Source organism: Acartia tonsa, chromosome 8 (genome assembly GCF_053477335.1).
Source record: "Acartia tonsa isolate MP-2025a chromosome 8, ASM5347733v1, whole genome shotgun sequence".
NCBI classification, from domain to species: domain Eukaryota; kingdom Metazoa; phylum Arthropoda; class Copepoda; order Calanoida; family Acartiidae; genus Acartia; species Acartia tonsa.
Genome location: NC_137267.1, coordinates 39,307,977 through 39,331,929, shown reverse-complemented (window position 1 = coordinate 39,331,929; position 23,953 = coordinate 39,307,977). Strand labels below are relative to the sequence as shown.

The window sequence follows — 23,953 nt, the reverse complement described above, 5'->3', positions numbered from 1 at the left end:
AAAAAATAAAAAATAAACCCTATTTTTTTTTAATTATTTAATATTAGTGGTGCAGTAGGGGCATTTTCAGGTACTAATTTTTTTTAAATTATCTATAATTAGTTGAGGCATCTCAAGAGGTACTTAATTTTTTTTCTTTAATTACCTCTTGGGGCACAGCCCCTAGAGGCTAGGGGCGAATCCGCTAGTACTAAATAAAGAAGTAAAACACAATAAAATCGCGGAACTACCAACAGATAATATGAGTTATAGAGGAGGTGTTCAGTTGTCAAATAGCAGTCGAGAAAAACTAATTTCCTCAATTGCTTTACCAACGAACAAGTACATTTATCTAAAGATTATATTCAATGAAAAATATTTCACACCTAAAATTTGTATTTTCCCAAAGCTGAATTTAAATTGTCCCTTCTATATATAATTTTTAAAAGTTTAATTGCCATTTTCAGGTTATCAATTCATAGGCTGCATTACTATTGGACATTATTATCATTGTTACAAAATAAACCCCGTTCAAGCTTCATTTAATTGAACATTAATTTTCATATTTTTTACATTCCAAATATTGTATATATGTAATATAGTAATTCATAAAATATACATTGAGTATATCTACAATTATATTTTAGTTTGATATAGACACTAGACAGGCATGGCTATATTAAAGCGGCCCTCTCATAAGGCTGGTTTTACTGAATCTAGCAAAAGGTAATGTATTTTTTTAAACGTAATAAAACTTTTTTTCTTATAAACTAAATTATCTAGATGTTCAGTAAGATATTGTAAAAAGTTTGTAGCAACTAGTTTCAAACACCTTGTTCGTGTTTTGATAATTCAATTCATATCAAAGGCTTTACTAAAGTCAAACTGTTTATTAAACAAACATAATGTAAAAAGGGAAAGACAATGCCCGATAATTTTATGTATATTTCCAACGATGGTACACAAAATTACCTCTTTTTTAGATTAATACTAGTGGTAAAAACGTTAGATTAGAAAATAGTTGACTTTATCTTCCAAAAAATTATTTGAAAAAACTTATTTTTGACTTTAATGGTAAATTTAGTATTTCTTGTAATAGAAATCACCAAAGGAAGCATTTTAAGAGAAGTGTCGGCTTCCCTTTTATCGAATATGGAATACAAAAGATCATATCGAAAAAAACATATTTTTAAATTTTTTTTAAGGTTAGATTAAGCAAAGGTTAGAAAAGCCCCGCAGGGTAAGACCAAAGCTTACCATGAAAGCATCCATAAAAATGTGTCTATTCTTTTTAAAAACTTCAAAACAAATATAGGTCAGGAACAAAAATAGGTTTAAATGAAAGCACAAGTGAACCTAATCTTTTTATTTTAGTATCTATACAGAGTGTGTGGACAATGCTACAATTCATGGATTTAACTGGACAATAAAGTATGGAATATTTTAGTATTTTTTTTTAGAAAGTTTTTTTGAGTATCTTCTAATTTTCTTTTATTTTATAGGGGAGATTCTTCTCCTTGGGATGTTGTCTTTAGATTTTTTTGGTTCATTTTGTCTGTGTTTCTTTTCACTTTTGCTATGTTTCAATCTTACATTTTGATAAAAGTAAGCATAACAAATATGGATTGAATTTTACATAGAAATATTACTAAAAGATTTAATTAGATAATTTTCCTTTAACAGTTTTAATTTATTAATCTATATTATTTAGCAACAATTGACTGAACCCCAAGTATCAACGGAGAATAAAATAGTGGATAGTGTAAAGCAAGTTGCTGCACCTGATATGATATTTTGTGATCCAAACCCTTTTGATCCAATGCGAGTTAGTATGCAATTTTAGTTTTAATTAATTAAAGCTCGACCGAAAGTTACTCATAATTAGAAAGGCTCTTAAGAGGTGAGAACAGAGCTGATCTGCTACTTTGGAGAAAAAAAACGCTGATAATTGTTCAAATTTTGTAGCTTGCAAAATGGTTGCTGAGACAAGTAATATTCATCTGCGGTTGCTTATACCTGTAGTAAATTATGATTCTAAAATTTCCTAGAAAAATTTCTGAAAAGCCATTTGGCACCAAATGAGCCTCAATTTCAGCCAAATATCATACATAAACTACCCAATAAACTGCATCTAACAATTTCAATTCAGCCACTTGAAGCCTTACTCAAGCTAATCCGCCCACAGCCGCAGCCACATAGATTTTTTAAAGCTTTGCCTGCGCAGCTTTTCTGATCTGTACAGCTTTGACAAAACTGCATTTACAACCAAACAAACCAAACAACTTTGCAAAAGCTAAAGGAGTGGCTGCTAATCTTTTATGTATTTCTAAAAGATAAGAAGTAAAGAGTTTTTATTGTATAGGCTGCAGTGATAGGAATTGATCAGAACTTGTTGTCTTACATTTCTCTACTTCTGTACCCTAAGTTCAGTAAGATAATTTTTTGAAAGTTATATATTAAATCATTTTTTCATTTAGAAATATATTTATTTTAATCTAACTGTAGTTTTTAAACAAAGAAGGATTTAATTAAATTAATTGTTTGATTTAGATTCCACTCAGATTCATCAAAACCTTGAAGTCTACAAGAGTTATGGAATCGATTTAGAGGCAGATTATACTACAATATTGAACGAGTTTAATAATGATACAATCAAACTCTTGAATAATATAACAAAGGTATGAAAACTTAATTCAAATAAATCACAACTTTTTTAGAATTAATTATTAAAGTTCAAGCATTGATGGAAATAAAATTTTTCAGCCTTGTGAGGAGTTTCTTTTCTATTGTATTGTTCGTAAGTAAAGTTTTTAATCTCACACATGATATATCTGATACTGTATTCGGGTATAGTCCTTTTAGTGGCAACGCCTAAAAAAGGGGCGTTTTGTCGCATTTTCACAGTAGCTTTTGATAGGTTACATTAGGTGATTGCCCCGAAGGGTTAAGCAATTAGCCACGCAGGGGCTAGAAATGGGAGAAAAGCTGCTGTGAAAATACGACAAAAAGCCCCTTAAGAAGCGTTGCCACGAAAAGGACTATACCCCTAAATTCTTATATATCTTATCAAAAGCGATATTACCTTTACAATATATTTTTAGCTGGAAGTGATAATGCAAATTGCTGTGCTTTTTTCAGTGAAGGTGATACAAGATTACTGAATATATTTTAATATTAATGTTTCAAATTAAGACATAAATTTTTTAGGAGAATATGTTGGAAACAACAAGGTTCGTTGATGGAAGAACTAGTAAAACTGAAAATGTTTTTATTTTTAGCTTCTATAAAAACATAGCAATTTACAATGGGACAACGAGGATTTAATTGTTAACCTATACCTATTTCAATATCATTTATTAGTAAATCAATGTTCTCAAAGAACTTTCTTTAGATTATTAGAAATCTCCTTAAAAATTTATTTCTGTTGCATATTATTGCTATTTTTGGTGTAGTAGAGAAATTAATACAATCATCCCATAAAATCCAAAGCTTTATAAGATTTTAATGTAAAAGAAAAACTTTCTCTGTGAAGAGTAGTTTGGAATGTTTGATTTTTCCACTACAGTGAAATTTCGCGGAGCTCAATTGTTACCCCAAATGCTTAACGTTCAGGTGACGCTTTAATGGATTTCTAAAAAGAAGGGATAAGTATACAACCAGAATTAAAAATGACTTAGATGACAACAAGGGGGATGTATCCACCAGCTTTAATTTTGCCAGAGGTTGGATACACCTCCCTTCTGCACTTCTCCGGTGTTAAGTATATTGCTTTTTAAAGAACTAATTTTTAGTTTGTAACAGCAATCCTTACTTTTTCAGTGTTATAGTTCTGTGGGAAAATTGGATCTTAAGGTCTCAAAACCTGGTAAAATGGCAGGAGTTTTTGTTATGATTTATTTCCAAAGGCCATCAAGATACTTCAATAAAGGTAAGAGTGTAATTAAATTGGAAATTATAAATAGAACTCCAAAAAATGTCCTTTTACCTAATTTATCAAATCAATTAATTTTAATTTTAAAATTTTCTTAGACTTAACTGGATCAGATTCTTACAACTGGGATGGTGCATTCTTTGCTCCTGGCAATAAGGTCAGTTATCTTTAGTTGTATTCATTAGGAAATATCATACATTTGTTATATTGGCCTGATTTTATCTTAGAAGAATAATATAGACACTTATTGTCACTTAAAATGCCACCTAAAGCATCTAAAGATTGATTTGTTCTTTTAAATATTATAAATTTTAGCATGAAGATACAATTACTTCTTTCAACAAAAACTCACAGGTAAAATTTTCAGTGCTGTAATAATTCTAACTTTAAAAACAAGAACTAATTAATTATGTTATACAATTATATTTTACTGTTAAGTTTCTGCCAAAGAAGACATTTAATGAAATTAAAGTTACTAAATCAGTAGTAGACAAATTAGCCTTTGCATCAGGTTCAACTTAAAGTTTATAAATATTAAATAAATACAACATGTTTTAAAACAAAACAAAAATTTTTTTTAATTCCAGGTGCAAATCCTTATGAATGTGTTGAATCAACAAACAGAAACTATGACAATTTGGGTAATATTATATTTAATATTGCTGTCATTGTTTTATCAGTGGTTTAATGATCAAAATGATATTTAGTAAACATGTTTGAATTTCAAAATATTTATAGTATTTTCCTCAAGCCCTCATTACAACTTTGGTATATGTTCTAACAAGATCATCCAAGAGTCAGTAAATAAAAATTACAAATGTAATTTTCATGATTATCCAAAGGTAGAGAGTTCATTAAAGCTATTTGTTTTATTTTACTAAAGGCTTGAACTTCATACAACATAAAAATCGTACAAAGTTTTACTGTTAATTATACTGCAATTCAAATTGTCATTTTCAGGGAAATGAATTATCAAAAAATGAATATTTAAGGTTAATGATTCTCTACCGTTTTGTACACCTAAACAAAAAGAATACATACAATTTAAAGAATATACTTCAAAAGAGTAAGTTAACATTCACTCTTAAGATTTATTCTAAAATTTCCTTTCCTGTGTTAATTTTACATTTTTAGAACAAATGGAACAAGTAATGTTTGTGTTGCTGATTGCATCACAGAAAAATATAGCATAGATGTATCAACATCCCTTGACTCAGATGTAAATTTAAATATTATCTATTCATTATATAAACCAGTTTTTTTAATGATTATTTTACCCTTTTCTCCAGGAGATTGCAGATGATTTGGCATTGTTTTTATATGCTGCAGGTATAGCACATCTAGAGCATACCAAATAATCTCAGTATTATGAATAGAATATTTGAATCTGTGATTTTCTTTTTGTAAACAGAAGAAAGTACATAAATTCAAATACTATTATGCATGAAAAGCTTATATATATATATATATTATACTGAATATAATCATTTTTATATAAACTTCTTTTTATCAATCCTTAATTTCTATACTGAACATCTTCATTCTTTTTAAGGTAGGCCTGTCACTTAGAGAATTCATGCCAGATAAAATAAAATTGGTTTTAACTTTTTGTTATATATTATGTTGTATTAGTTATTTATATTCTAGTGAATGGAACTGATTTTGGGATGGACCCATCTATAGTAAACTACACAGGTGGCTTCCTTTCAGCCATGGTGTACTGGAAACAGCTAGAGTATGAACAATTGACATTCCATGTAACGGTAAGAGATATGATATTCATCAGATTTTAAGTGATAATGGAATGACACTTATAATTTAAAATATTTATGTTTCAAGGACCTTATCAGTCTAGTTGGTTCTGTTGGTGGAAATTTTGGATTCTACTTTGGTGGTTCTCTGATTACCTTTCTGGGTATTTTTTTAATTTGAAGTTTTTGAAGTTATGAATTTTATTACTGATTTATTTCATTATACTAGATTTATTGCATTGTTTAAAAATTACTAATGTAAATACTTTATTTTGTTTATTTTCAAGAAATCTTGATGTTCATATGGTTTGCTCTTACTCAATGCTTGGGAATTATAAGTAAAACATTTATGAAATCTCCTCCTAGCAAAAGAAATAAAATCATCTAAATAAAATAGAGTTTATTATTATAAAATAACAGGATATCAAATATTATTTTTAAAGATTGTGTTAGTAATAGTAATAAGTATTGAAAGGGTTATCACAGTATAAAGTTAAAACAAGGATTCATTCATAAAAGCGAAGCTCATTTTATCAGACAAACAAACAAAATATACAGAAACAATGCTTTCAATATCTTTAAATCTAAGCAAAAATTTCATGTATATCAATTACAAAAATAATTGAATACTTCAATATTATCAATATATTTAACAATATTTATACTTAAACTAATAATTGGCCAAGTCCCTAGAAATCTTACATTTACCTCTACACCTATGTAAGGCTAAGGAAACCATAACTCATAGGATAACCTAGGGACTTTTATAGGATTTAATGGTTCAAGATTAACCAAAGAAATGAATGCCAAGCTTAGTATTGGCAACGTTCTGTAAAATTTCTTGTGCTGCAGTGCTGAGGGCTACCTCTGCCAGCTGTAGTATGCTGGTCAGCTGTTCCAGGTTTCCCAAAACTCCTTTCTCTGCCTTCCAGTTGGAAATGGCGGTCTTCAAAGCAGTTATCATGCTTGAGTTGTCCAAATCCTTAAAAATAATATTATCAATGAAAATTTTCAACCTTATGAAATAAATATCTCAATCGCAGCGGCTGAAAGCCGCATCACAGCTGATTATAGCTTCTGTTGTAGCTTCCAAGGAAACAAAGTTTTGTTCAGTAGTTTAAATTTATTTGTATGTTCATCTGTCAAAGTAGTAGGAGGTGTGTGAGTCCGTCTAGATGATTTATTAGTCTTTTTCTTTGGATTTTCAAATTTTAGTTTGTAAGTTGGAAAAAATCTTTCTTTATGTTCTTTTATGCCCGTAGTACACGAAAGGTTAGTAATCATTTTTCATAACATGAAAACTTACCTTGTTCGGTTCATATACTAAATTTTGTAATACTGATTCCAGTAAATAAAACTAATAATGTTGATTTAATTCATCTATAATACAAAGTAGAACGATGTCTGTCAGGCTGTCCGTCCATTTGTCTGCCTGAAGCTGATAAGGGTGGCCCGGGACAACTCTACCGTTGAAAAAGAAAACATACTCATAACTGTTTTTAACAACAGCTATAGCACTTCATTCTGAGCAACTTTTCTTGATTCCTCCTTTCATGAGCCAAAGCCCTTAGAGGTTAGGGGAGTTCCCACTAGTTTAATATATAGAAGTAATACCTGATTTTCTATTTCCAAATGTTTGAGTAGTGCTTTGAACTGCTTTGTTGATAGTCGAGAAGACCTACAAAATACATTCAAAGGTAAATCATTATGCGGTTTATATAAATATAGGATTCATTAATTGTTAGTGTCAAGTAAGATGTTGCAAACGGCTAGATTAGGGTCTTTATACAATAAATGTATCAAGTCTAGATACAAAATCCGCCATTTGGGCCTGTTAAAAAACAGTGTAGGAAAGTCCGACAAAATTATTGGTTAGAAAGTAAAGACATTTTTATTTCATCCATACATATAGTAAGTCAGCTAAAAATACTGAATTAGGATAAAGCTAGCTTTCGAGAAATAATAGTGTTTAACAATATTGTCACTATTATTATTAAGTTTCATGTTACTAAATGTAAACAGAAATCTTCGTATGACGTATGATTATGTGCATGTGCATCCTTCAACAAACGGACATTAACACTTGTATAGTGTTAGAACTGAATAATCAGAATATAAATGTATAAGCGTCGAATCATAATTGTAAGTAAATTTGTTAAAAAGCTGCTTGATACAGGATAATGTTTATGGACATACTTACATTTTAGGACTTGATTATAGAGTTGTTTCGCTTATAATATTGTACTTTTTTGTCCCATGAATCAGTATACCAAAAATCAGATCGATCGGACAATTAGATCACATAAAAATTTGTTATTCAAAAAGAAAAAAAATCAACATGTTTAAAATGGACGTACAGACATTCTGGTTATGATTATAGAGTTGCAACGCTTTCTAAATCCTACCTAACTACTACAGGAATCATCATGCAAAGTTTGAAATCGATAATACATTACGAACATGCTTAAATTAACGAAAAGAGCTATCCGTTCCTGGGGACGGACGGACCGACCCTAATTACAGAAAAGCTTCGCTTTTAAAAAGTAGATAAATATATTAGTAAAGATGAATAACCCAGACAACGAACTGGCCCTTTTTTTACTAGGAAGTTGATTTCTGCTCTTTTCACAATGGGATCTTTTGAAAAAAATCGGGACATCCAAAAAATTTAAAATTGACTTTTATCTATCCTAGGAATTAATAATGGCTGTAAGTAGACAGCTAGAAAAGAAATTTTTAAAAAATATTCATTTTTGGCGGATTTATGCCATTTTTAAAAAAGGTAGTGAAAAATTTCTTTTCAGTTTTGATGATTTTCCAGATTTTTTTACACAATTTTTTCAAAGCAACAAAAAATACATTTATGTTCATCTTATGAAAATAATTTTTGATTGAGGTACTTTTCAGATACCTGTACCAATGTCTAATCAAAGAAAAATTAAAAAAAAATATTTTTTTGGTGGTATAAATTGACATTTTGTGAGAAAATTTCACCAAAAATATTAAGATTTTTAACCCCAAAAAATCAGTTTTCTCCATTTTACACAAAAACGGACAGGAGGCCCCGGGTTTTGCAATAATAATATCAATATACAACATGTATTGTGTATTAAACAGTTTTCACAACCTGGGGCCTCTTGTCCGTTTTTGAGTAATTGAGCATTTTACATTGCATGGTTTGAACAATTTTGTTCTTGTTAATTTCAAATTTTCCCCCGTTAATGGGGGAAGGAGTCATTTTAGAGCCCAAAGTCATCTCTGCAATGTTCTCTAACTTTTTGAGGCGGAACTTTCTTTACTTCTGCATTATTTGCCTCCGGCCAACCGTTACCCCGTTATTTGCCGCCGTTGGCGAGATTTTTAACGATTTTTGCCGTTCTCGCGGTTTTAATGGACATTTAAGGGTTAAAGTAGTCGTTAAATAAAAATGACTTATAAGTACTTTTATTTTAGCAATTAAATTTGCTAAATTTCATGTGTTCTAAAAAAAATTGTATTTCTAACTGGTTTTGGTCCAGCAGAAATTCAAATGTGCAAATTAATTATAATATTGTAAAAACATTATATACGCATCAGAGAGAGAGAGAGAAATATACATTTGAGAGAGAATATAATATTAGTAATTATGTTTATATTCTTATACAAACTTTAAATGAAGATAGCTAGACTTAGAATAAAGGTATTAACACAAAATCAAAAGTGTTTTGAAAATTATGTTATTGTTGTTTATATCTGTAAAAAAAACATTTAAAAACATGCCTTTTAAGTGTCCTATTTTACTTATACTGGACCTACCTAAAAATGCCGGGACTCGAACTGGGTGCACCTGACGCTATATTCATGTTCACAAACATTGTTTGCATTGAAGAAATATTTACATAGACGTTGATTTTGTTAAAATATTCCTATCTTAACTAAAGTTATGAAGTTTTATAGATTTTTTAAAAATAGGGTAGCTTCGCTCCTCCAAAACAGCAAGACGTACATACCAAATGCACATTAGAAGTTAACAGGAGCAAAATTTATGTTATTTTTGAGTTAAAGCAAAAGAAATTACATCATTTCGTCAAATACAAGCTTTTTTATTGATGTTTACTTTTGTCTACCCTTAATGTCCCGTTTTTTGGCAAAAGATCCCACTGTGCTTTTGTAGCGACTTGGTTGGGTTTATATTTCCGACGCTATTGGCTGATATTCAAAGACCCAGATGAAAGGCGTACCAGAATTTCCTACCCGTGGGTAGAGTTACATATAGATCGTGCCCCCTCCGTTCTTTTACTTTAATGATCTACCTTTTTCATTACAAAACAAAAATGATAAAGTACAATAAATGTGCATGTGCATACTTTAATAAACAAGGATGACAACATCCATAAAAACGTAGCTCTAAAGGTAAACGGTAGAACAAACGAACATTTGCACTTGTAGAGTGTTAAAACTTAGTAAGCATACTATCGATTTGAAGGTATAAAATAATTATGTTTGTAAAATTGTAAAGGACGTACCTAAATTTTTAGGAATTAGTCATAGAGATACTCTGCTTAAAATATTGTACCTTGTTGTCCTTGGAATCATTCTTCCAAAATAAGACAGGATAATCATATCATTCAATAAAATGCTGACAAAAGTTTTAAAATTAGAATGTTTTAAATATACGTACGGACTTTTTACGGACTTTTTGATAATGATATAGAGTTGCAATGCTTTCAAAATTATATCTAACTGTATCAGTTACAGGAAACAACATCAAAAGTTTTAAATCTAGGAAGATTCTAGCATGCCTAAATTAATGAAAAGAGCTAACATTTACTTATGGTCGTACGTTCGAACATAAAGATCCTAATTATAGAAAAGCTTCTAATAAATCAATGTTTTTTTAAACTATGTACAAATATTGTTTTAAATGCATAAAACCGAAATGAATGCAATGCACGATCAAAGTACAGACAAAATAATCCATAAAATAATTAGGTCTTCGGGCAAATTTATATTGGCAGAAAATAAATCAAAAATCCTTCATTCTATATTAGCTGGATGTGTGTGTCAGATTTTTCAAAATATTGCAAGCTGTGTATTGGTTCAAGGCCAATTTCTGATATTCCTTTGGAGAACCCCTCCCCCCCCCAAAAAGAAAAAAAAAATATAAAAAATTATAATATCATTTTTTCATTCTAAAATAACAATTGAAATCAATAATAGTTATTCAGCGCATCGTATTTTAGACAGCTTTCCGCGGATAGTAAAAGCAGTTCTAATCCAGCGGATATTAATTAATTTGGAAACCATACTGAAAATGTTTACCTGGCTAGATGGTAGAGAGGTTCCAGGTTGCTGGACCAACCCTTCACATCCATATCAGGATAGGATTCCTGAACAAAAAATAAGAAACTTTTAGATGTTATGTAGACTTTACATTAATTTTTTTCTTTTAAACATATTGCAAAGCTACTCTATAACAATCCGTAAGACTATGGATAAATGTGAATTTCTTGGCCAATGTTGAATATACACTGCCAATTTTTCTTTAAGCTATCTTTATTACAATGCGGTACTACATTTTTATAAATTAACTTACACTGAAAGGCATAACAGCCCAGCATTCAGGTTTCATTCTGTAGGCTCCAATCTCTTTCTTCAGCCGTTCCAGGTTGTAGAAACTGACTGTTGTGCTTGTCACAACCTATCATTTAATAACTATATTTGCGACAACTTTTACTACACAGAAACTGCGTATTTAAAACATTAACAAAACGGCTTGCTTGCTTGCATCAAGATCTATGTCAGATCTATAAAGGAAATATCTCTAAGTTTAAGCTCGAGTTCTTTAACCATTCCAGGTTGTAGAAACTTACTGTAGTGCTTGTCACAACCTAACATTTTTTCCAGTATGGCTTCAAAACCTTTTTAATATCCGCTGGATTAGAACCGGTTCTCAGCCATACTAAAAAATCGTATATAGCATCGCATTGCAGACAATTTTCCACAAACATTAAAATAAAAACATAAAATTGAAACCAGTTATGATATTATTTTATAAGCTGTTATAAAAAAATGTTGTCTTAAAAATAATTTCTATTTAAGTTTACCTTTTCATCTTGCATTATAGAAACATCCATAAAATCCTAAAAATTTTAATTTATAGATTTTAATTTATTAGGAATATAGAGTTGGATATTTTTTAGTAAAAAGGAATTTCTGTAGGCAAGGGAATATTCCAGCCCCAGGAAAATAGCTTAAAACCAACGCAGGATAAACATCTATATTTCCTGAAGAGCGGAGTCCAATCGGTTCTGCAGTTACCGAGATCTTGAGCTTTAGACAGACAAAAAATTCTTCGTCTAGTTAGTACTAAAAACTAATTGCTGCTTCTATAGCATTTATTCAAAGGGTTTATAAAGGGCAAAACTACAGCATAGGTCTAAACCATTTAGTCTTTAGTCTTTAGTCTACCCTCCAGCTATCAACATCTATGGTAGCCACTGAGTAGACACTCTACCCTTTTAGACTCCCCCCAAGGATACCCCATCCCCCAGTCATCATACCCTCATCTACACACACTCGCAAGGCGCACATCTACCCCTCTCCCTCAGCTGTCCTACCCCACCACACACACACTCTCATGACCTCAGGCTATTGGCTAATCTAGATTGATTAGTGTAACCACGTGTTTTTACACCAGTTTTTATCTGACCACGCTCGAATATACATCTCAATTATCAATTATATAAGTGTTGTTGCTTTATAAAATGTCAAAAAAATTGCTAACGCAGGACGCCTTAGCTCAAGTAAGGTCATTCTTACAAGATGACACAAAAGATGCCATCAGTCAAGCGGTAACACAGAGCGTGCAAGCATATGAGAAACTTCAAAAGGTGAGCAACGACACTCTTAATAAAACTTTTTTATCTGAGATTCGTGGTCTGCATGATTCTATTGAAATTTTGAATGTTAAACACCGCGATGAAATGAATGAACTTTGAGCGCTAATGGAAGGTGATGAACTTTTGTCGGAACAGCAAATTGCTGTACGTGTAGTGTCGTTAACAAAAAACTTTGAGAACTTTGTCGTTAACGCAAATGGGAGAGAAAAATGTCAATCCACGCTCAATGATTATTTTTTGTCCCAACTTGCTCACAGGGAGCAAAGGGACCGTCTCTGGAGCATTCGCGTAAACAATGTACAGTGCCCATGGCTTGAAAAAACGCCGACAAGCCATGAAGTTTTCGACATTGTCATCAAGCCTGTCTTGCTCGAACAGGACCCTGACGCGAACGTTAACTACTCTAATACAATAGAGTACTCTCACCCTCTAAGCCAGAGGGTGAAAGGTCCCAGGAATTATATCTTCAGATTTTACTCTCGCCATATGCTTTTTCAGTTCATGATCAACAAGAAGAAGCATTTACAGTTGTTGGACAAGAAGGCTCGAGACAAGACAGGTTGGACCAGCGCCACAGCAGTATCATTCGACGGTAAGAGTTATCTTAAGTGCGCCCACGATCTTGCGGACACAAATAGAAGCCTGATGACCTACCTACATAGCGCAGGAATCGCATCTAGGACCAAACTGTCGGGTACAAGCGTCGCCTTCCAACCCAAAGATGGCCCCCCTAAATGGATAAAAGTGCAGAATCCTATGGCTCGAAGCCACATTGGGTTGATCTCTCCACTGCCTCCCCTTCAGGAAATATTAAGCACTGATAATCTGATAGTTAAATTTATGCGTGAGAATGGCCAATCTAACCGTAACCTTTTCTTTCAAGGTTTCGAAGCAGAGATCAAGAGTCTGCTGCAGGACCTGAAGACCAACAAGCTGCGTGGAATCCAGACAGAGCAGGACCATGAGGATCAACATTCTCCAGATCATAGTATCACTGCTGATGCTATCTCCACAGCCGAATTTCCTGCCATTGAGAATTCTGGTGCCGCAATTCCCGCCAAGACAGGTCCGGCCCCAGGTACAACACCAGGCTCTACAACCACAGGTACTAACGCAGCATCATCCTCGGTATCGACAAGGTCAGCAGCTGCCAAGCCATGAGCAAAGCCATGAGCATTCCTCTATGGATATCGGGTCAAATCTAAGCCTTGAAAAGGTTATCGTCATACTAGTAGTGTACATCTTGTACAGATTTCACTTAAATTGAGCAATTAATAGGTATTACTAGGTACATACCAATAACAAAGCTCAAACTCAACTTATTACGCCTAGCCGTTTTTATAATATTATTAAAAGTACCATATGTACTTATATATCATGTGAGTTGTTATTATTATTATTATTATAATCTGTATAATCTGTCAATAATCGAAAATTCAATGAAAAAGACTGATTAATGATAATCGTGTGTAAACATAAACTGGTAATTGGTATTTAGTAATTAACAAACTAACTTCTTTTTTTCTAATTAACTTAATTTACTGATTTATTCCTTTTACCGATATTTTCTTACCGATTTTTTTCGTCGAATTATTATATTTAATGGATGCGGGTGGGGGGGGGGAAATAGTAGAAATTTTTTTTTACCATGATCATTGTATATGTTATTATTTTAGTGGAACACCTGCCGATAACTTCTGCCTGCATAGCTGAACCGGAAGCAGAACCTGCATCTCCAGATCCATGGACTCCAGACACATCCTTAGACAGCTGGTTCTAGTCAGGTAGATGATATTTTGTGTCTGAATGAGAATGTGAACTTCGATATCACTAGCATTCTCTATGACGACACGTTTAGAGAATACTCGAGCAAATATAACATTAAGTGTGACTATATAGACATAGATTCTCTTTTTAATAAATTTAAAAATACCAATGAGCAACTTTTCAAAATTTTTTCAATTAATATTCAAAGTCTCAATAGTAAAATCCAGCAGTTAAGAAATCTAATTGAAACGGCTTCCCTGGAGGGAGTAGGTGTCACAGGACTCGAACACAGATAGTTTAAGTTTAATAAATTACAACTTTATCTCCACCCCTCGACCAGAAGGGAGGGGCGGGGGAGTAGGGCTGTTCGTTCATAGCAAATACCAAACAAAAGTTTTATTTTCAAATTTTTTTGTGCCACATATTTTTGAAACTATGTGTGTTAAAGTCACATTAGGGAGTTTTAAAGCATTGATAGTTAACGTTTATAGACCTCCACACAGAAACCCTGAGGACCTTGAATCATTTTTTAACATACTTGGTGACTTTTTAGATATGATTGATGATAGCAACCTCCCTGTATTCATTGTAGGAGACTACAACTTAAATCTCTTCACGACCTATGACGTCTTGAGTCCTGCATCTCGTTTTTTTAATTTAATGGTAAGTAATGGGTATCTATCCTTAACATTAAGAGCAACTAGAGTACACAATTTTTCTTACTCATTGATTGATTCAATTTTTTGTAAGGATTTCCTGGACAATTTTGTTGACTCACATGTAATTGTCACTGACCTATCAGACCATTTTGTATTGTCTAGTTCTTTTTCACATACTATTCCAAAACCCCCAAAAAGACCACAATATTTTGAAAAAAGATTTTTGGAAGAAGCAAATATTGATAACCTCAATTATGAATTATCAATACAAAATTGGGATGAGGTCTTAAGCACAGAAGATGTTGATTTAGCCTATGCGAAATTTTTTTCAATTTTCTTTAATCTTTACAACTACTGTTGTCCCAAGGATAAAATTCGCAATAATCGTAGGACTATGCCGCAGTTGCCGTGGATGACTCAGCATCTTCTGTTGTGCAATAGATTTAGGGATAAGTTGTACAGGAAATCTTTGAATTGTCCTACAGAAGAAAATAAGGATAGGTACTCAACTTACCGTAATAATTACCAGAGAACTTGCAGGGAGAGAAAGAAAATATACTATCAATCTGAGCTTGAAAAAGCAGGCAGTGATGGCCGCAAAGTATGGCAGGTATTAAGGGAGGTAATGGGTAAATCCAAATATTCAAGTGATCTTGAATATTTGGAAATTAATGGAGCAAAAATTGAGAACAAAAAGGAAATAGCCAATGCCTTTAATTCCCACTTTGCAAAATTGGGTGAGAACCTTACCCCTGAAATCCCCCAAACATCAAAAGATTTTAGGGATTATTTACCCCCCCCCCCCCCCATCAATGATAGTATATTCATTCCTCCCCTGGATGAGCTCCAGGTATTTAACATAATAACGAGCTGCAGGCCCAAGACGGCCAAGGACGTGAACGACGTGAGTTGTAAGCTCTTAATTCAATGTGCCGCAAACTTGCTGCGGCCGTTGACGCACATATATAATCTTAGCTTTTCACAAGGAATTTTCCCCTCAGGGATGAAAGTGAGCAAGAATGTAGTTGTTTATAAATCAGGGCCGTTGACCAGCTTAGATAGCTGGAGGGGGGTTTCTATCATCAACACATTCTCGAAGCCACTCGAGAAGATCATGTATAAAACACTGTATGAATTTTTAGATGAAAGATCCTTTTTCTCCACACGGCAATTCGGATTCCGCCCTGGACTCTCCACGGCACATAATGTTCTTGATCTTGTCAATCGTATCACGGCAGCACTTTCTGAAAAGAAAGTGTGCGCCGGGATATTGATTGATATCAAGAAGTGTTTTGATCTTGTTGATCGAAACATCTTGTTGAAGAAACTGGAACATTATGGCTGCCGTGGAGTGGTCCTAAGGTGGTTGGAAAGCTACTTTGAAGGACGGTCACAACAGGTTGCGTTTGGGGGAGAATTTTCTGATGTCCTATCCATCCTTATCGGGGTTCTCCAGGGAAGTACACTCGGTGTACTTCTCTTTCTTATCGTAGTTAATGATCTAGATTCTGCCACTAGAGACGCATTGCTGTCTCTTTTTGCAGATGACACATTTTGTCTTTTAACAGCTGACAACATTAGGGATCTGTTTATTAAGATTGAAAATACTCTTCCTCAAATTACCGAATGGTACAACAGCAATAAACTTATCATAAATAGCAAAAAAACCAAGGTTGTTTTGTTTCAATCGCCAAGGCAAAACTTCACGGAAGAGGAAAAAAATCTTATAAAACAGTTTCCAGTTTTTATTAATTCTAATCATGAAGGAGAAAACCTTCCAGAAAAAATCCAGAAGCTAGATCATATAACTTTTTCAAATAGTAACCCTGGGGAACAAGCCGCAAGGCACTTGGGTATTCAGATCGATGAGAAATTGTCCTTCAAAATTCATTTTAATTTAATGCACAAAAGAATTTTAAAAATCGTATACTCAGTACGTCAAATGCGTCATATACTTGACTCGCAACATCTTAAATTGCTCTATTTTGCCTACATAAAGTCTGTTCTTAACTACTGTTTAATTGTATTCACTGCTGTTCCAAACATCTTATTGGAGCCAATCTTAAAGCTCCAAAAGGAGTGCTGCCGCTTAATAGCAAAAAAACCACGTCGTTTTCCATCAAATATTTTATTTAAACAGTTGGAAATTTTACCAATCAGGAAACAAATGGAATACGAAGTGTTTTTATTTATGTACAAATATAAAAACAATATGCAGCCAAGAGTATTTGATGGTGTTTGGAACACGCGTGATACAATTCACGATTATGAAACCAGATTTAGAAACAATTTTATAGTAGATCAAGCCAATAGAAATTTTATTTTTAATTCACCATTACATTTTTTCCCAAGACTTTGGAATACATTACCTGAAAATTTAAAAACTATACCTACATTCCTGGAATTTAAACGAAAAGCTTTTTACTTTGTATTAAACTCAATATAATGGTTTCATTCTTAATCTTCATTCTTAATTTTCATTAGTATTTTTCTTAACTTTTATTTTTAGTTTCTCAATAGTTTATTTTTTACACTTTATGCAGGCAACAATATATCATAACATCATATTCATAATCATAATCACCAGAGCAGTTTAAGTTGTGATTCAAGTATGAATTTTCTACAAAGATTCCTTTTTTGGAATCTTTATCCTTATCATATTTAAAATGAGTATACGGTTACAAGGTTCTTTAGTACATTTTAAAATTTCATGCATCAATCTTGACATACTTAATTATAGCATCAGATCCTTCTATCCTAAATTTTAACCTAAATTTTAACCTAAATTTTGATGCCTTCAAGCAACGTTTTCCTTTTTTTTTCATTCATGAAGGTTTATACATGGTTCTTGCGCATGGTCGTCTCGGGGACTAAGGGATACATTAGAATTTTAGCAAGGGTTGAAACTTAATTCGAGAACAACAGGGTTTTTGTAAATGGCCAGTGAACGTTAAATACAAGTGACTAATAAATGTGGAATACTACCTAGGACTTAATACACATAGAAATTCTTTTTCTCAATACAATTCTTTTTTCGAGCACCAAATTTTAATTTCTAATTTTCAATCTTAATTTTATCTTTTTGGCAACTTAACTTAATATTAATATTAAATTTATTTTAGACTACTTTGTCCGGGTCAATACAGCCAGGAGCTCCTGGAGAGCGTACATTGTGTCCTTCGAGTCCGACCTAAGTACCTACATCCCTGTCGTCGGGTCGTTGCTCAAAATAGATTTCTTACTAGATGTTAACCCCTGCAATTAAATTCATCCAACAAAATTCTTTACAAACTCTCTTTTCTTACATTACAGTTTTAGACAGTTTTTTGGCAATTTTTTCCTTTCAATATTTTAATTTCCAACAATTTTCACAAAAAACATTTAACTTTTAATTTTAACAATCTTTTACTTTTTCCTTTTTTCAACTTAATAAATTACCTTTACGGGGGAGCGCATCTAGAAACCTGCTGAGATTCTCATATTTTTATTCCATTTTTATTCCAATTTCAATCAAAATTCTTTTTTTCGCAAATTCCTTTTCTTTCTTCTTTTGCTTTCTCTTTTTTATATTAAGTCACACGAAATGTCTATATGTCATGATTAGGTTCATATTCCCATATCGGGCGCAGAATTTATCTATCTGTCTAACCGCTAGCCGGTCAATTCGTTGACCGGTCACGTACTAACATTGCTGTAAAGGTTGACATATGGAGGGTATGGAGAGGGAGGTGCAAGCAAAGCTGAAGTGAAGGCGAGCTCGCAGATGGTAAAGCGGTGGAACCACGAGCGGATAATTTTCTGATCCGCATTTATTTGGCAGTTACCGGCCGGCGAAAGTGGTACCGACACCAACCACAGTCCAGCCCAAAGTAGGCTCAGCCACACCTGGGCCGCCAAGAGAAATCACCTAGTTTATTAAAATCCGCAATTATGTTTACCAGTAATAATAAAAACATATAATTATTATCGATATAGTATGAAATATTAACATGTAATTTCAATATAATAATTAATTGTCTATGTGATTTACTCATAACAGGATTGAAGAGTTATTGAATAAAAGTTCTATTATTATTATTATTATCAAGTGACTTATGTAAAGCTTTCCTAAAATATAAAAGTCAACGGTTCATTAATTATTGAAATTAAAAGCTTCAGAAAAAAAACTTACTACTTTAAAACAAAGGATATCGCAACTTGGATTTCATTTTGAATTACTCTTTTTTTAATTAGTTGCTAATAACCATGGATTATAAATCTATAATTTTTCATACCCTATTGACAATAATACGGAGATTAAATAAACTTACCCTTGTTGGGAGAAGATACTCGGAGTTACCAGAAAAGCTAAATTCTTGATGGGCAGAAAATGGAATCATCCATGTTGTACTAAATAAGAATTTTATCTTTTTCTAAATATTAGAGTAGCGGGATTTCTATCTGTCTATCTATAATACAAAGTAGCTTGATGTCTGTCTGTCTGTCTGTCTGTCTGTCTGTCTGTCTGTCCGTCCGTCCGTCTAAAGCTTAAGATCTCGGTAACCACTGAACCGATCGGATTCTACTCTTCAGGGTATATACCTATTGGTCCTGCGGTGGTTTTAAGCTATTTTCTTAAGGGGTGGGACACCCCTAACCCCCCAAAAATCAAAAAAATCCTCCCCCCATTGTTTTTTTTTACGAATTTTGCAAATTCGTAATTTAATCACTATGTTTGTTTTTTTTTACGAATTTTGCGAATTCGTTATTTAATCGAGAAAATGTTTTCCTGCTGGGTAGGTGCGAAAATTTGCCATCAGTTCTGCTGGGTAAGTAATAGAAGATGTAATTATACCTCTTGGGGCAAAGCCCCTAAAGGCTAGGGGCGAAGCCGCTAGTGTGTACATACAGAAAGATATTTTTAACCCCTGAACAGAAATGATTTTCCTTGGCAGTTTAAATTAATTTGTGGGAGGGAACAAGCATAAATCGGCCATAGAAAAATGACCCCCCACCCCTCCCCATAAAAAAAAATCACTTTTTTAAAACTAAAATTGAAAATGGGTGTGTCGATTAAAATTAAAAACCATATTAATATTTTAACTCTGAGGTTTAGTGATTTTTTTTTCAAAGAAGAAATAAAAGAAAATACCTGGTAGCATAATTTGTAACGACCACTGAGGCTCCTTTTTGTATAGTAACTTGCTTTTCATAACCACACTTTCTAAGCTTCTTGTTTAAATATCTAAATAAAAGTTTTTTTTTCTTGATATTAGATCATAATGTTGAATTTGATTTCAAGCAATATTAATTACATAATCTTTTACTAGCGGCTAAGCCCCTTGAGGCCCCTAGGAGCACTTTAGGAACATTTTTGGTGGCAAGTCGAACCTCCATATACTTTCGATTTAAGTTACAAAAAGAAATACATGTTTTAGAGGGAGGAATTTTTTTCTTGGGACGAATTCTCTGGGGAACGTGGGTTCTCTTCCCCAAAAAGAAAATCAAGCCTTCCTTGGAACTTTTTGTAATAATAATAAAATATTAAATGAACTTTATTAAGCAATTTGTTCGAAGTTTCTCTTGAAAGGTAAAACGACCACTTTAACGGAAACAATCTTTATTTAAAAGTAACAGGATCTCTGTATGTACCGAAGGATCTCGCTAACTTCTGAACCAAATTGGTTTTCTTTTTACACTGTAGCTTTTTATAGGTCTAGGGATATTTATAACTATGGCTCTAGGTTAGGAAAGATTATTTTCTTTTTGTAACTACAACAATAAATGGAAGTATGGTCGAATTCAACCCTCCACCACCTCAAGTGCCCCTAGAGGCCTTTAGGGACGTATTCGCTAGTACATAACAATATACCTTGCAAGGTGCTTAGGGTTCCCAATAGAAAGTCCAATAGCCAGAGTATTTGAAACAACTGGGAATATTTGAGCATGCACAGACAATCTTTCCAACTCTGATACAACCTTGAAAAAAGGTAATTTTGCCAATTAAGATCTCTGGAAGTACATTCAATCAATAACAAGTATGTATATTTATATTGGAGTTAGAATAGTTATTTATCGTATCGTAGTAGTAAATGAAAAATTCATAAAAATTCTACTTTATTACTCGTGGAAAATTTCTATAATAAGGTACTAAACATAATTTTTCAGTATGTCTCAGAACTGGTTCTAAACCAGCAGATATTAAAACCGGTTTAAACTTTTTGCTAGAAAAAAATAAACTATTACCAGCAGAGTGACATCTCTATATTGATGTTCCAAGTTTGGACACTTGAAGATGACACAAGTAGACTTCACTTCTAACACATCATATGTCTCTAGAATAAAAAAAATAAGTATTGATGACCAGGGATCTAAAGGAATTAGACAACGGCCGATAAATTGATGTACATCCCCTCTGTTGTTACACAAAATTACTTCTTCTGTAGATTACAATTAGTGGTTGAAGCGTTTGGACACTCAACCTATTGAACAACCAATCAAAATTTTTTTCTTGCAAAGGGTAGAAGATTTAGGCATAAGAAAAATGCGCTAAAACCATTTTTAGATGTTGACACCTAAGTTTTGAATTTTAGATTTTACTGTACTTTTTAAATAAAAACTGAAATATTTTTTTGGTGTTCTATTAATTGCATTAAAAAACGAAGAAAATAAGCCATCAATCATTAAATTCTGATAACTATAAGTGGGGTAAAATTGCTTTCAAAAATGTTCTCATAAAAAAAAACACTGTATTTTCAGATTTTAACTCTAAGGATGGTTTTAGGCTATTTTTCTAGTCCCTCTCTGCCCTTTTGAACACAGAGCCCCTAGGGGATAGGGGCTTATCCGCTAGAAGTAAGTTAAAGTTCGTAATTCCAAGTTTCTACCTGAAGTGTATTGGTCAATAATGACCATAACTTTTATTGTAGCAATCTGACCAGCACTCAGTTTCTTAATATCCAGGTAATGACTAAATATCAACAATTTTATAATTTCCATTATACTAGATTATTTAGTTCAAAATACTCTAAATGCACTGTTAAATTATATTGTAAACCATTTTACTAAAAGTTTTTGTCAGTTTAAAAACTGGCCTCAAGAGTAATTAATGGTAAAAAAAAATTATTTTCAGTATTTTATTTGCTTTATAATCACTGTTTCCTGTTTCCTATGAGAAATTATCAAATTTACTTTATTTATGAAGTTTATAAAGGTTTCATGATTTTTTTTGAACTTTTGTATGTCGGTATTTTTTCTTTTCTTTGTAATGACAACTGAACCTGGTCACTTTCACTTTGGTCATTTGACAAATCCAAGATATTTTTGTGCTTTGCTACATATGGATGTTGTCATCCTTGTTTGAATTTGCCTGAGTTCCATATTATCATCCGGGATATTGCTCATTGTAACAGGATGGCTGTAAACCTCCACTCCAGACAAAAATCCAAGAAGATACTGAACACATTATTTTTTATTTGCAATTACAAATTGTAAAAAAGTAATTTGCTTACAAATAAAAGCAGCTCTAGGTTAGGGGAATGGAAGATCAGAATTAGCAACACGGTGAATCGTATTTTGAAGAAATCATAATGCCCAGTTAGAGTTTTGGATGTATGATGGACGAAGTTAATTATGAAAAAGTGGATAATTAGTTAAGTGATTCGCTATTAAAATTTTGTCATTAGCAATTGATGTATAATTGCTTGGATGTTATCCCAGATTTTCATGCACTCGCGACTTGTTACAAACGATACCCCTCATCCTCCCACTTATACCCATTACCTCTCCCCCTACTGGATGAATGACCTGACCAATTAATAAGGTCCATATTAGCAAACTAAATTGACGAAAATTTTTCCCCTTTCAATATATCCTTGTATGTATATCCTATATGATTTTCATTGGCGACGAATTATAAAATAAAGTAAATTGTTACCTCTAAGTCATTGGTAACATTGAGAAGGCTTCTGTCTTTGAAAACATCTGGAATTGTGGCTAGTGACATTCGGGATTCAAATCCCCTGTTAAAATAAAAAAAAATGAAATTGAATCTAAACAATTTTGTTATTATTCTTATTTGATTACCATAAATATCCTATAATATAAAATAATTAAATATATAAACCCAATTTATTTTTTCTCATTTAATTTATGAAATACTATTGTTTCACTAATAGATAGATCATCAGTTCCAATTAAGATGTTAAAAAATAAGAGTCAAAAATATGCCTTTGCATTTTGAATCCTTTAAATAAGCTTTTTTATCTAATGCTAAAAATGATCTTAGGAAATGCTGGTCTAAATTTGTCATACTTATCTGTGAACCTTTTTTAATACCTTGGGGTTGTTTTAGGCTATTTTCCAATGTTCACCTCTAATATAGGCTAGGAGCAAGGGGCTATATTATAAATTGTAAAATTGCGAAATGATTTAGAAATTGTACATTAAATATGAAAAATTAATCAAGTTTTTTTTTCCTGTTGGTAGAAGTAGGTGATCCAGGTTCAACCATCATGCTGTCAAATGCTGAAGAAGTCATTCTGCTCAAAGACAAAGAAGGCAGAGATGATACTTCATCTGTATAATAGTTCTTTGTTGTTTTCATTGTTGAAATAGTTATTAATGTCGTTACTTTCCCGTAATGAGACCCCCCTCCCTTTATATAAAAACTAGCAACTACACCCCTAGCCTCTAGGGGATCTTTATTTTAAGAGAGGGGCTAGAGAAATAACTTAACCCCGTACCAAGACTCTAAAAATATAATCGATCAAACCCAAAGAAAAGCTATGTGAAGCTTAGTTTATTAAAAAAAGAACTCCACTATTCAGGAGCTATTGAGATCCTAACCTTCAGTCAAAAAATTTTGTGTAATAGATAAAAATTGGGTTGGGGTAGTGTTTTTTTTTCTTATGCCTAATCCCTAGCCCAATATAACCAGACCTAAAGTAATTAAAAAAACAGTTTGTGTGATTACACATTAATATCAAATAAGCATTTAAGTTGTTT

At 32.5% G+C, this 23,953-nt stretch overlaps 2 protein-coding genes across 2 annotated transcripts; one reads left to right on the top strand and one right to left on the bottom strand.

Annotated features, from left to right (window-relative positions):
* Positions 1-625: 625 nt before the first annotated feature.
* Positions 626-6,055, top strand: LOC145326919 (uncharacterized). The gene is made up of 21 exons (XM_080170367.1): positions 626-705; positions 1,354-1,410; positions 1,482-1,584; positions 1,691-1,804; positions 2,342-2,408; positions 2,530-2,657; positions 2,743-2,776; positions 3,081-3,122; positions 3,187-3,209; positions 3,799-3,907; positions 4,009-4,067; positions 4,226-4,264; positions 4,349-4,421; positions 4,498-4,551; positions 4,649-4,752; positions 4,903-4,976; positions 5,045-5,129; positions 5,200-5,239; positions 5,558-5,673; positions 5,750-5,825; positions 5,949-6,055. Exons 1-21 carry the CDS (start codon positions 650-652, stop codon positions 6,047-6,049), a joined length of 1,554 nt encoding a protein of 517 aa, XP_080026493.1. The 5' UTR covers positions 626-649; the 3' UTR covers positions 6,050-6,055.
* Positions 6,047-23,554, bottom strand: LOC145326920 (uncharacterized). The gene is made up of 13 exons (XM_080170368.1): positions 23,430-23,554; positions 22,884-22,973; positions 22,317-22,402; positions 21,835-21,917; positions 21,194-21,282; positions 20,820-20,926; positions 20,100-20,192; positions 19,279-19,357; positions 11,748-11,783; positions 11,237-11,341; positions 10,963-11,030; positions 7,276-7,339; positions 6,047-6,643 (listed from the first exon to the last, which is right to left on the bottom strand). Exons 1-13 carry the CDS (start codon positions 23,550-23,552, stop codon positions 6,449-6,451), a joined length of 1,218 nt encoding a protein of 405 aa, XP_080026494.1. The 5' UTR covers positions 23,553-23,554; the 3' UTR covers positions 6,047-6,448.
* Between the last annotated feature and the right edge of the window lie 399 nt (positions 23,555-23,953).

Bases quoted from the DNA above. Each gene is read 5' to 3' on its own strand.
- LOC145326920 (XM_080170368.1), bottom strand. From the start codon at position 23,552: ATGAAAACAACAAAGAACTATTATACAGATGAAGTATCATCTCTGCCT. The intron at 20,193-20,819 runs GTATATTGTTAT...ACTTTTATTTAG, and splicing joins AACCCTAAGCACCTTGCAAG to ATATTTAAACAAGAAGCTTA. The intron at 11,031-11,236 runs GTAAGTTAATTT...TTTTTTGTTCAG, and splicing joins GGGCTGTTATGCCTTTCAGT to GAATCCTATCCTGATATGGA.
- LOC145326919 (XM_080170367.1), top strand. From the start codon at position 650: ATGGCTATATTAAAGCGGCCCTCTCATAAGGCTGGTTTTACTGAATCT. The intron at 3,210-3,798 runs GTTCGTTGATGG...TTACTTTTTCAG, and splicing joins AATATGTTGGAAACAACAAG to TGTTATAGTTCTGTGGGAAA. The intron at 4,068-4,225 runs GTCAGTTATCTT...TATAAATTTTAG, and splicing joins TCTTTGCTCCTGGCAATAAG to CATGAAGATACAATTACTTC.